General features: G+C 32.7%; 2 protein-coding genes across 2 annotated transcripts; both read left to right on the top strand.

Moving 5' to 3' along the window:
- The first annotated feature begins 505 nt into the window (after positions 1–505).
- LOC105368571 (organic cation transporter protein) lies at positions 506–7,813 on the top strand. The gene is made up of 7 exons (XM_011507602.1): positions 506–686; positions 1,665–1,907; positions 3,001–3,259; positions 4,226–4,394; positions 6,041–6,339; positions 6,670–6,953; positions 7,523–7,813. The coding sequence occupies exons 1-7, from the start codon at positions 525–527 to the stop codon at positions 7,784–7,786; spliced, it is 1,680 nt and encodes a 559-aa protein (XP_011505904.1). The 5' UTR covers positions 506–524; the 3' UTR covers positions 7,787–7,813.
- A 2,354-nt stretch (positions 7,814–10,167) lies between these two features.
- On the top strand, positions 10,168–12,089 carry LOC105368570 (probable serine/threonine-protein kinase cdc7). The gene is made up of 3 exons (XM_011507601.1): positions 10,168–10,299; positions 10,489–11,499; positions 11,587–12,089. The coding sequence occupies exons 2-3, from the start codon at positions 10,506–10,508 to the stop codon at positions 12,087–12,089; spliced, it is 1,497 nt and encodes a 498-aa protein (XP_011505903.1). The 5' UTR covers positions 10,168–10,299; positions 10,489–10,505.
- The last annotated feature ends 900 nt before the right edge of the window (positions 12,090–12,989 follow it).

Here is a 12,989-nt window from a genome sequence, read left to right as displayed (position 1 = left end):
TTGTATTCGAATAAACAAAGCGTTCTTCAAGAGCAATGGGCGCCGCTGGCCGTTCGAATCAATATTGTTCGGCTAAACGAATTGCACAGCTTGACTTTATGCCCAATAGATCGAATTGCATCGCAGAGAACGAAGTAGCAAATTTACGACGTTTGATTGTGTGGGTCGTTATAGTAAATATAAGCGAAGGGAAGAAGCTTCGGATTAGGCATCGCCTACGGACAATCGAAATGCCGATATTGGCATTGGCAAAGAATAGCAAGCAAAGCGCAATCTGCGCTCGCGAATAGCTAGCCACAATGTCAGAGTCGCTTATCATCGAGTAATTAAATATCGCTAATTATCATAAAAAAAAATAATAAACCACCGTAATAGATAAATGAGTGCGCGTCCTCGAGAAGGCTTGCAATAGCGAGGAGCTGATAAAGCGTCTTGCGCGGCAGGAGGCTCGCGGGTGTCCGGAGGATGGTGGCGAAACTCCTGATAAGCCCAAGTTCCGCAATGCTAAGCGTCGCAGAGCGAAAATGGACGCGAAGCCGGACGCTCAGCCCGAGACGGATCCTCTGACGAAGGCGCTCGACAAGCTCGGTGAGGGCTCGCCCTTCCTCTGGATGGTATTCTTCTTTACCATGTTCCCCACAATCTTCGCCGGCATGCACTCCAACACGTATATATTCATAGCCCAGGTGAGTACTTGATTAGAGAGAGAGAGAGAGAGAGAGAGAGAGAGAGAGAGAGAGCGGCGGCGGCATGTTCTCCGAAGGCTCATCCGGCGCGCGAGGAAGTGCTGGACAGTGACAGGATCACGAGGAGCTTCATGTTAATTATTTCTCGATTAGAGATGACGAGAGCTGTGTGATAAGTGACGAGTGCCATGTGAATTGATTGTGTAAGCGATGTCGATGGGTTCGATTGTCCATTCGACATGAAATTCGAAGATGGAGGAGATTATTGATAAGCTACGTAGGGGATCTAGTCGAATTTCCGAATAAATTTGATAATTCCTGATCGACCGAGTGCTACGGAAATTTTATCAAATAACTTCTAAGTATACATTATCCATTAAAATACATTTGTCGCACTTTTCTCTTGTTTTGTCTTTTATTTTATTATTTTTTTTTTTCATATTATCATAGACGCGAGACTTTTATTTGCAAATTATGTATTGAAATTTTTACGGGATATTTTGAACGTTGAATGCCTATTTATCAATCATTTTCACTTTACTGCCTATCATAAGCTTATGAAATAAAAAGAAAAAAAAAGAAGAAGAAACTCTTACTTCTTCGGCTAATTCGTATAACTTATCTATGAGTCGGAAGGGAAAAAAAGTATCATCGCTTATTTCAGTATTGTTTACTGGATTTAATGAATAGTACTGATGCATATTTCGCATATATGATGTATCTACATTGCATATATGCACATTTATGTACATACAATATACCTACATGCATATGTCTACGATAGAAAAATTATAATCGTAGACAATTGATAAGGCTAATAATATCAGAATTGGTTTTTCCAAGAGAAAAAACAAAACGAGGGAGAACAAATTGGCGCACGTGCACACAAATAAACGAAAAGAAAAGAAATAGAAAAGAAAAATTCATGCATTAAGGTCGGATAAATAGCGGAGTTCGAAATAATCTTATTGTCGTCAGATTCCAATTCATTGGTGCGCAGTGCCAGAGCTCACCAAAGCTAATTGGACGAGCGACCAAATTCGCAACATTTCGTCGGTCGGCTCGTGCGCCAAGTACGACTATGATTATTCACACTTGGCCGAAATAGGCTTCGAGGAATCTTTGAAATACGTTGAGAAACATCACGAAACCACGGGAACCGTCAAATGCACGGAGTATAATTACGCAGCCAATGTGGAGAGAAAGTCAATGGTCGAGGAGGTGAGCATTGTCATCATCGCCATAATATAATAGAACCATAGACACGAGCTCGACTTTTGTGATTTTCAAATAGATGCTTATTAATTATTGGGGAGGGGGCGGGAGGGGGGTGTGGAGAGAGCATGATTTTTTAAGCGTTTTTAGTCAATTGGGATTTATTGTTTGGAAAAGCCTGAATATAACATAAATCTCATTTTCTTTTTAAAACAATCTGGTAAAGCAATCCGATTATTACTAGGCTTTTTGATCGGAGTATTAAATTATGTTTTGTTTATCTTTCTCTTTTGTATATTATTTGTAGTGTATATTTGTATTTGTAGTATAAATCGATTTCTTAATCTTATAATTATTTCAGTAAAATCATGTTTGGTATACATTTTTTTCTCTCTCTATATATATATATACATATATATATATATATATATATATATATATATATATATATATAGAGAGAGAGAGAGAGAGAGAGAGAGAGAGAGACAGAGTAACGCACTGAACATGGCAAATATTTCAATATTTACAATTGTAATATGTCAAGTAATATTTTTCATAACAATGTTTAATTTAAAGACTAATTCGATAATGCCAGAAGCACATAATCTTAAGCGCAAACTATTCTCCATTCTTCGTACGTGGCTACTTAATAAAAGCACGTAGAGTCTCTGTGTGCGAGGTGTCCCTATAAATAGGGGAAAGAGAGAGAGAGAGAGAGAAAATAAGCCTTGTTACGCGAGCATAGACGACTACGCCACAATACATCACAGATACACTTGGTTTTTCGACAGCATAATACGATTGCCAGATTATAGTACCTCATACAAGGCTCGAGCCTACCTAAATCCATAATTCATTATCCACACGTTGGGTTCGTGAGGGTAGGCTTTTTAAAGAAAACAAAGCAAGGCAAAAATGAAAAATAAAAAGGAAACAAAAACAAAAAAATCTCGACGTAAGGTCGAAAGCACGAGTAGAGTCGAAAGAGCCATTAATCGGATGAAAATGGAGGATGATGATGTAGGGCGATGAGGACGATCGAGGCGCGACTGGCCAATGATAAGTAAAGGCATTGAAGCTCGTATCTATGGATTCGCAGTGGAACCTCGTGTGCGACGAGGGCCCGAAGCGAGCGACAATCCATATGGCCCTGTCGCTCGGGAAGATGCTGGGTGCCGGGATTCTTGGGGTGAGCGCCGACAGGTACGGCCGCCGTGGCGTCTACGCCCTCGGCATTGTTCTCTTCGTCGTCGCGGGCCCAGTGAGCGGCTTCGTCCCTTGGTACTGGACCTTCGTGATACTGCGCCTCGTCACGGGCCTTGGCTTCTCAGCAATTCAGTTTTCCTCGCTCACGACACGTGAGTTGCATGGGTACACCGATGGCCAAAAGTATCGTCTGGTCGGCTCGCGTCTGCCTGATCCTAATTTGACAAGGTATGATGAGGGGGGGGGGATGGAGGGGGGGGGGGGAGGGAGGGCAGAAGACATCGGGAGAACGATAGGAGATTATTTTCATTATTTTTCCGCTTACCGAAATGGCAACGCGTCCGCCCCGTTTTGTTTACTACCAATTACGCGAGCTGCAATAATTTGTTTATGAAAAACATTTATCGAGATGTCGAGTGCAACTATTATAATATACTCAGGCACTTATGGCTAAATTTTGAAATCGATACGCTCTTCTCGATTTGGAAAATTGTACAATTTTCATAAAACATTCTTAATGTTGCCTCGAACGCGGCTATTTCAACGTATCGAGCAAATGATAAATGTAACTTTTCAATAAACACTTTGCAACAATGTAATCGGATGAGTTGTATTAATGAATTCAAGTTCAAAGTCTTAGCACACAAAGATTAATGTTTGATTCAATCGAAAATAAAACATAACGTGTCTCGTAAACGTTGAAACGTGGCTTTTGAAAAATATCATACATACGAGCCACGCGTGTAACTTTAAAGCTTAAGCGATTAAAAGAGCCATGACGGAGATCGATACTTTTTACAATTTTTGTTTCTGTTATTGTTTCGCCGGAGCTTATTAAAATCTTAGCTTTCCAGGACCCGTATTGAAAGGACCGATTGCAGATGAGACATACCGGTCTCGTGACCGGTATTCTTGATTTCATTTGCTCTCACTAGTTGAAACTTTTGGCCAGCAGTGTATCTAGTGCCCTGATATATATATATATATATATATATATATATATTTTTTTTTTCTCCTCTCTTGCATAGAGCGGAGGACACAATAGAGGACGAGACATTATATTATATAAGCAACACACCTGACTCGCGATGGCTCGTCATATTGTTATTTGGTTGCAGTGACAGAAGTGGCCGGCAACACGCACAGACAATGGATGGCTCTAGCCTTCAATTGTGGCTTCGCCAGCGGTTCGATATTCGTCGCCGGAATATCTTATTTGGCCAGTGACTGGAGACAGGTACAAGTCGCCACCTCGCTGCCGTCCCTAATACTCCTTTTATTCGTCTGGTAGGTGCCACGTCGAGAAAAACCGAGCGGCAGCACAATGACTCTCGATTCGAGGTGGAGTGCCATGCGCCCATGGCGCTTATCTTTAACTATTATTCGTCTTATTATCCTCTCGTCATCTTTTCTGTATCTCTTTCCCGCTCGTCCTTCTGCTCTCCCTTGCCCTCCTCGTACCACGACTAGCTGGTGCCTCCTCCTCCTCCTCTTCCTCCTCCTCCTCCTCCTCCTTATTCTTTCATTATTCTTAGTATTGCGTATAATGGTGTAGAGATTTTTAGTCACTTAAATGCAGTTTGAATTATTTTTTCGCCCGACTCTTATCTTTGGACGTCAATAGAATAAAGACTCCCTCGATCATCGTAATTCTTTCATTTATACCTTTTTTTTTTATATGAAATAATTGTAACTTATTGCATTCGTTGTTTGTCATTGCGTTACGGATAATGCCCCCGACCCCCAAACCATTTACCCTTTAATGTACACCCTTATGCGTAATTTCTAAGAATTTAATGCACATTATTTTCAAAAATATTTTCTCACTGTGCCTGAATATAAATTTCTCATAATTTTCCCATAATAATTATCAATTTATTATTATTATTATTATTATTATTATTATTATTATTATTATTATTATTATTATTATTATTATTATTTTATTATTATTATTATTATTATTATTGGAAAGCAATTTAAAATACCTAAAGCAAATTGTTTACTCTTTTCTCTCTAGAATATTAGCCGAAAACATTAAACATAATGCTTCACAAATGTCAATCAATTTTACTAATGTTTTTAATTAAACATGTTTATGTTTAATTATATCTCGAAATTTTATGAATGCATTTCTTTCATCTTTCATTATTTTCTCATATTTAGTTTATATTATTTAAAAATTTCATGCTTTTAATATCTTTTTTATTTTATATCGATGTCGTATTTCTATACTTATGTATGCTGACATATTTTTAAAAACCAAATATAAATTTCATTTAAATAAATTGCGTATCTACGGTTGTATAAATACTTAAAAGATTATTTTAAAGATAATTGTCGCAATTGCGTAACATCGGAAATTGGATCTCTGGTAACTAAGCTGAGTAATATATTACATTCGGATAAAAGATCGTAAATAATAGTTAAAGAAAAGAAGAAGATGAAGCAAAAAATAGACATTTTCTTTAATAATTTTTCATGTTTTAATAAATAATCCAATGACATAGAACATTAGACATAAAGTTTACATAAAATGTTAAAAAATAATTGATAACTTGTCGTTACTTTTATTATGTTTCCATCCTTCAAATGGAAAAAATTATTTTCAATATTTAACAGAATTATCATTAGTACGGCATTAGAATACATTGCACTTTCTATATTCGAATATTAATATTAGTATTTTCAAATCATATTACGAATTATTTCACAATATTTCGTTACATATAACAATGATTTATTATGCATATGAAGTGAACAAAATAGTAAAGATGAAACGTTAAATTAATATGTTGAAAAAGCTTAGTAATATTTTATCTTGATACATTACAAGTTTAACTTTCAAGGATTTTTTTTTATTTATGAATTAGCCATAAATATAATTTTATTCGTTATAATTATAACTTCAAAAGTATTTTGATAATTTACAGGTTTATGCCCGAATCACCAAGATGGTTAATTTCGCAGGGCAAGCGCGGTTTGGCTCGTGACATTATCGAAAAATTTTACGGGCCCATAACAAATTATCCCGATGACATGACTCTTACTTTAGAATCACCCTCGTCGAAAACTAATAAGCCTGCGGTAAATGCGAAAAACGTTCAATCAAATCTTCTGACAAACCAATTGAATGGGTTGAAAATCATATTCAACAATCGAGAATTACAAAAAAGAACTTGCATCTCGTACTTTACCTGGATGACTGCGTCCTTCACATACTACACATTAGGTAAGGGCACAATAAGTATTCTAAGCCCACTTATAATAATATATTCGGTAAAAAAAATAAAATAAATAATAATAATAATAAATAAATAAATATTTTTTTTTAATGTCTTTTTAACGCTAACATATTTACTATTAACAAAATCATGATTAACATCTTAAATCTCGTGCACGCTTATCTACTAGCACTCGCCACAATCGAAAGGATAATCGAACTTTAATTAAATCCATTAAAATCATTTAGTGGATTAGCCAAAGGACGCTCTCGGCTTTTCCACTGGCAAACCTCATACATTCGCACCTTATTATTAATGTCGTTTCTTTCACGTCACAGCACTTAACGTCGACGCTGTATCCGTAAATTACTACCTTTACGCTCTGCTGCTGGGGGTTACGGAAATACCGGCGTACCTGCTACCAACCCCGGTATTGATGGTAATGGGACGAAGGCAGGCCAGCTCGATTCTCTTCGGCACTTCCGGTCTGCTGCTCATCGTCATACTTGCCCTGCCAAGATCCCAGACAGTGGCCATCGTCTCGGTCAATCTCATTAGTCGATTCTCATTGTCAGCCGCTTATGGAATTATGATCCTCTACGCCTCGGAACTCTTCCCAACGGTACACGTCAACATTATCCACTCAGCTTTATCACTCGAGCCTGCAACGGAGATAGCACGCTAATATCTCGTTACGCGCTACACATTTATAATACGGCCCTCCGAGCATTGCGCTTTAACAAGTTATTTTAAATATCGAGCGCTCGGTTATAGATTATCGAAGCGAAGATTGTTTAACTAAGGCGAACGTGTTACAACGAACTATTTCCAAAACTACATTTTATCACTGAATACTTGGTTGAATATTTTCTTCATCAATATTTGTCGTAATACCCAGAAATACTCATAACCTGTCGCTATTGAATTGTCGATAAAATATATTTATTACGTATAACATTGGTAATAAAGATTATTACAACGAAATTTATTTGCATAGCCGCGACAGCTAGATTTATCGCGCGCGTTATTTCACAATTTGAATTTAACTTAACGATTAAACATTGTAAGTAGCATTGATTTACGCTGCTAAATACGACCACTTAAGAGGCGCTTGACAACAAAATTGACAAGAGAAAATTCTCTAATAATGCAATAATTTTAACGAATAATGCAATCGGTTGCGTGTCTCAGATCGCCCGGAGTTCAGCCTTGGGGACGAGCGCGGCGATGGCCCACGTAGGCAGTATCGTCGCACCTTTCAGCGTCGACAACCTCGTGACGCTGGCCTGGTGGGGCCCTAGCACCTTATGCGGGGTCTTGGTTCTCGGGGCCGCACTCGCGTGCCTCGTCTTACCGGAGACGCGCGACAGACCGTTAGCCGACAGCGTCGAGGAAGAGCTAGCCGATAGCCGGGGATCCGTCTCCTGGACCCAAGTGTGCGCCTGCTCTCGATAACCATCTCTACGTCTCTCTGCGACCCATCAGACCTGCTAGCACCGACACCGAGCGCGACTCACTGCAGCGAAGACTGAATGAGAAGCGACCCGAGGACGATTATGAGCGCAGCTCTGATCAAAGAATCTCGATTGATGACCCTAAGCCGGCCGACGACAGTTTAGCGGATCGTTTGCTTCCTTCTCATTACTATAATTGAATTCGTGCGCCATTTCGCTTTCGCGGTTTAATGAAAACAAAATAACAATAATAACAATAATAACAATAATAACAATAATAACAATAATAACAATAATAACAATAATAACAATAATAACAATAATAACAATAATAACAATAATAACAATAATAACAATAATAACAATAATAACAATAATAACAATAATAACAATAATAACAATAATAACAATAATAACAATAATAACAATAATAACAATAATAACAATAATAACAATAATAACAATAATAACAATAATAACAATAATAACAATAATAACAATAATAACAATAATAACAATAATAACAATAATAACAATAATAACAATAATAACAATAATAACAATAATAACAATAATAACAATAATAACAATAATAACAATAATAACAATAATAACAATAATAACAATAATAACAATAATAACAATAATAACAATAATAACAATAATAACAATAATAACAATAATAACAATAATAACAATAATAACAATAATAACAATAATAACAATAATAACAATAATAACAATAATAACAATAATAACAATAATAACAATAATAACAATAATAACAATAATAACAATAATAACAATAATAACAATAATAACAATAATAACAATAATAACAATAATAACAATAATAACAATAATAACAATAATAACAATAATAACAATAATAACAATAATAACAATAATAACAATAATAACAATAATAACAATAATAACAATAATAACAATAATAACAATAATAACAATAATAACAATAATAACAATAATAACAATAATAACAATAATAACAATAATAACAATAATAACAATAATAACAATAATAACAATAATAACAATAATAACAATAATAACAATAATAACAATAATAACAATAATAACAATAATAATAATAATAACATTCTTAGTATGGAAACTTAACATTTTTGTGAATGTCCACTAGAGTTATACCATTGATTGAAAAATCGAACATGGAAGATGGAAATAATATTTAAAAAAGAAGAAATGAGACAAGTTATTAGACATAGGCATTTTCCATTGGAAATTTCTGAACTGTAAAAGCCATAATTATTTGAATTGAGCCGCGATAGAGGATAAAATGTAGAAAATCTTGTCACCTACAAGAGTGAATGTTTTCTTGAAATGTCGCACGTCTACTGATTTCATCTCGAAGATCATAAAAAAACATTTGTCTTACGAATTCATTAAAGACTCACAATGAAAATTCTGTTTGTATGAAAAGAATAAAGATATTTGACTTGATACACAATATGTATGATCAAGCAATATAATTTGTGTGTAATAAAGAAATAAAGCGCAGAATATATTGATGAAATTCATATTACTCAACCTGATTAATGTTAAATGTTTAGAAATAGTGCGTTGTCGCGTTGATATATCATTGGATTTATTAAAAACTGAAATACCATTTCAATAAATTTATTAAATATCTTAAATACGATATAGAACGACGATATAGAAGCGTTTATAAATCATTATATATTAACTCAACTATTATCAATTAACAAATTAAATTTCAATATATTTAAATGTTACATATTTTAAAATTACCTTTAGATATTAAGTATTATTAAATTGATCGTTAAATGCCAAACTTGAGCTTGACAAGTTTGAAAATTATTGATCTGTAGGAACGATATTTCTGTTTTTCGGTATTAAAGCATTCTGAAATTTTATGTAATTGTTATTAGTTTTTTTTTCAGTTTAATTTCCTATTTTATAGAAAAGCTTGTATTTACATTAAAAAAATTATATTTAAATAACGTGACACTAGGATTAATCTTGTTTATATATTACCAGATTCTAAAGGGCAGCAATATTTTATTAAAAAAAAATACTAAGTCAATAAATTATTATATAAAATATAAATAAATTTTAATTATTCCTCATGAATTATTACATTTCATATTGCATTTTTATACATTTACCACAAAAATCATACAATTTTTAATTTGATATTTTTAAATGAGCAAGAATCTATATTATTTATCTATAGATTATCAATCGATACTCTTAATTACGTGAATCCATTGAAGTGTAAATTTTAAATGTAATTTGTAAATGGTTTTTCCAATAAATATATTTAATACTTGTCAAATCATACATTTTCAACAGTCCAAATTGTAGAATAAAACATAAATATACGTTTGGCTTTTTCGTCGCACGAGTCAAATCGAGTCCAAATCACATGGAAAACATTGAATTTTAGGTTATATTTACTTGAAAATGGACGTCTGAAGACAAAACAATTGTTTGGAGTTTCTGCCGACAAAGGTTTGTTACATTAGCTGTTTAAGAAAAATTTTTTCTTAAATTTAAAAAATTTATTCTATACTTAATATAGTGATTTTGAAAAGTCTATTATGCCGTTAATACAGCGATTATTTCTAATATATTTCTAATATCCTCTACCGCTAAATCATGCTTACAATTAAATATTTTATCACTACAAACTATTTTCAGATATCAATTGATATATTATGACTCGATATGCAAGATCGAAAGGTTCAAAATCATCGAACGAGCGATTACCAAATGAGCCTACACCATGGTACGTTATGAAGCAGCAATTGGAATCTATCGCAGAAAAAGAAGAAGTTCCTCAACAAAAAACAAAATCAGCTAAACAGTTACTTGAAGGTAAAGAGGATATTTATTCTCCAAAATATTTAGCGAATATAAAGACAAATTGGGCACAATTTGAAAATTCACCGTCGCAAAAGAATACTTCAAAGGGTAGTAAGATCGAAAAGAGATTGCAAATTCAAAATAAAAAAATTCAAACTCTTACTAAATCGAGGACAGAAAAAACTATTGTTAACGATGTTAAAAATCAAGATAAAAAGTCTTTGGAATATTCAGAAAACAAGTCTACCAGATTAAAGAAACTTAAGCGCAAAAATGATAATTCTAATTATAATGCGTCAGTAGAAAAGGAACCAAAAAATGTATTAGAAACTACTATGAACGAAGAAATAGATGTTAAACTGAAAAAAAGACAAAAAACTAAAAATGAATCTGCCGATTCGGAGTCAAATGAATATATAAATAAAAACGATGATACAAAAGTTCAAAATAGTTCTAAATATAAACTCGAAATGGCAAAGAATTGGAGACTACTAGAATTAGCAAAAAATTTCACAAATGAAAGCAAGGAATATATTCAAAGTAACGCTGAAACGATATTTGATGATAATGATAATAATAATAAAGATGAAAATAATCGAAATAATGCAAGAAACTCTAATAAAAATAGAAAATTTAATAACAAATTTGATAATATCCCTAAGAAGTTTCAGAAAAAGACAGATAGAATTAAAGACGATAAACACTTCCGTAGAAAATCAGATTATGGATCAATGAAAATTACAATTAACGGAATGGATGTGGAAATTGTGAAATACGACGGCTTTCCAATTATAAAACAGGATGCTAAACGATTAATCGAGCTACGAAAAACAATGATTCTAAAAGGTAATTTACAAAATCCAATACTTCTCAACCATTATACTTTTGCACTCTGCTTTAATTAATGTTCTCTGTATTTGAATATTTTTATAGGAATACCTAAATTGGAAATCGATGCAGCTATGAAATTAGAGAGACGAAAATGTGAAAAGGCTTTAACGCGTATCAAGAAACAAGTTTGCTTTCACTGCAGAAAAGCCGGGCATAATTTGTCGGATTGTCCAGAGCTTGAAAAAGAAGAAATAATTACAGGGATTTGCTTTAAATGTGGTTCAACGGAACATACTCATTTCGAATGCAAAGTAAATAAATCTAACGAGTATAAATATGCAAAATGTTTTATATGTCGAGAACAGGGGCATATTGCAAAGCAATGTCCTGATAATCCCAAAGGATTATATCCTGATGGTGGCTCATGTAAAATATGTGGAGACGTTACACATTTAAGAAAGGATTGTTCAGAATTGATAAAACAGAAAGAAGATACGGCAATTACTCTTGATACGATAAATGATAAAAATTTAGAATTATTAGATAATGAAATCAATAAGGTTGATTTAAAAGTCAAACCAAGTAAAAAAATTGTAAAGTTTTAGAATAAAAATGTGTATATTTAATTAAAATTTTTTATTTAAATATGCGTGTGTATGTGTCTGCGTGCGTGTAAATATTGCTTACTTTTATATTACATCAGGAAAATGACAATTATTTTCATAAAAGCCCAATATTTATTATATGTTTTTACACTTAGTGCTGGATATTACAAGCACTTAACAAATTTCATTATTATAGTACATAAAACACAAATTAAAGTGTTTATGATAGATAAATCGATTTGTAAATATATTCAATATTTTATATTTATGTCTAATTTACAATTACTTATATTACTATCTACTTGACTACATGCTATTTTAAAGTCAATATTCTACAGATTTTACAAATATTATGTTTTATTTTTACTTATACATAATTTAAAAACCGGAAAAAACTCCTAACTTATTTTTCGTGCAATAAATTTAAGAGTTGATTACCTTTGCTTGTCTATATTGTATAATTACTTTATACAATTTTCTTCTTCTGTTAAGATATAATAGATTTGATATATTTAAACAAATATAAAAATTAGAATTCATATTATTATTCATATGTATAATTGTTGTGTATAGTTATAAATGCAATTATAGCATATTTTCGCTTCTCGATCACGGTCATTTTCCATTCAAATCTCACATAAAATTTGCCACAAAACAAAATTAGAAATTTAAATCATGATACTCAAATATTTCCAACCATCGCAATTCAATTTTTAACTTATATTCATATTGTAAAAAATCCCTTATAGCCTATTTCCACATTTCCTTCTTTTTTTTTTTACACATTTATTAAATTTCCAATTCATACTAAGCATTCAAATTCATATAATTTCTTATTTATTTAGCCTATTACACTTGAAGTGCTATGATTTTTTATTATTTATTTTTATAACATTATTA

This window comes from Ceratosolen solmsi, unplaced genomic scaffold, assembly GCF_000503995.2.
Source record: "Ceratosolen solmsi marchali unplaced genomic scaffold, CerSol_1.0 scaffold1, whole genome shotgun sequence".
Taxonomy (NCBI): domain Eukaryota; kingdom Metazoa; phylum Arthropoda; class Insecta; order Hymenoptera; family Agaonidae; genus Ceratosolen; species Ceratosolen solmsi.
Note: the sequence above shows the minus strand (reverse complement) of the source record. Positions and strands in the feature narration are given on the sequence as shown.

What these genes read in the sequence shown, in the direction of transcription:
- LOC105368570 (XM_011507601.1), top strand. Translation starts at nt 10,506, where the DNA reads ATGACTCGATATGCAAGATCGAAAGGTTCAAAATCATCGAACGAGCGA. An exon ending in AAAAACAATGATTCTAAAAG is followed by an intron (nt 11,500 to 11,586) that starts GTAATTTACAAA and finishes ATATTTTTATAG; the next exon opens with GAATACCTAAATTGGAAATC.
- LOC105368571 (XM_011507602.1), top strand. Translation starts at nt 525, where the DNA reads ATGGACGCGAAGCCGGACGCTCAGCCCGAGACGGATCCTCTGACGAAG. An exon ending in GAAAGTCAATGGTCGAGGAG is followed by an intron (nt 1,908 to 3,000) that starts GTGAGCATTGTC and finishes ATGGATTCGCAG; the next exon opens with TGGAACCTCGTGTGCGACGA. An exon ending in CTTCACATACTACACATTAG is followed by an intron (nt 6,340 to 6,669) that starts GTAAGGGCACAA and finishes TTCACGTCACAG; the next exon opens with CACTTAACGTCGACGCTGTA.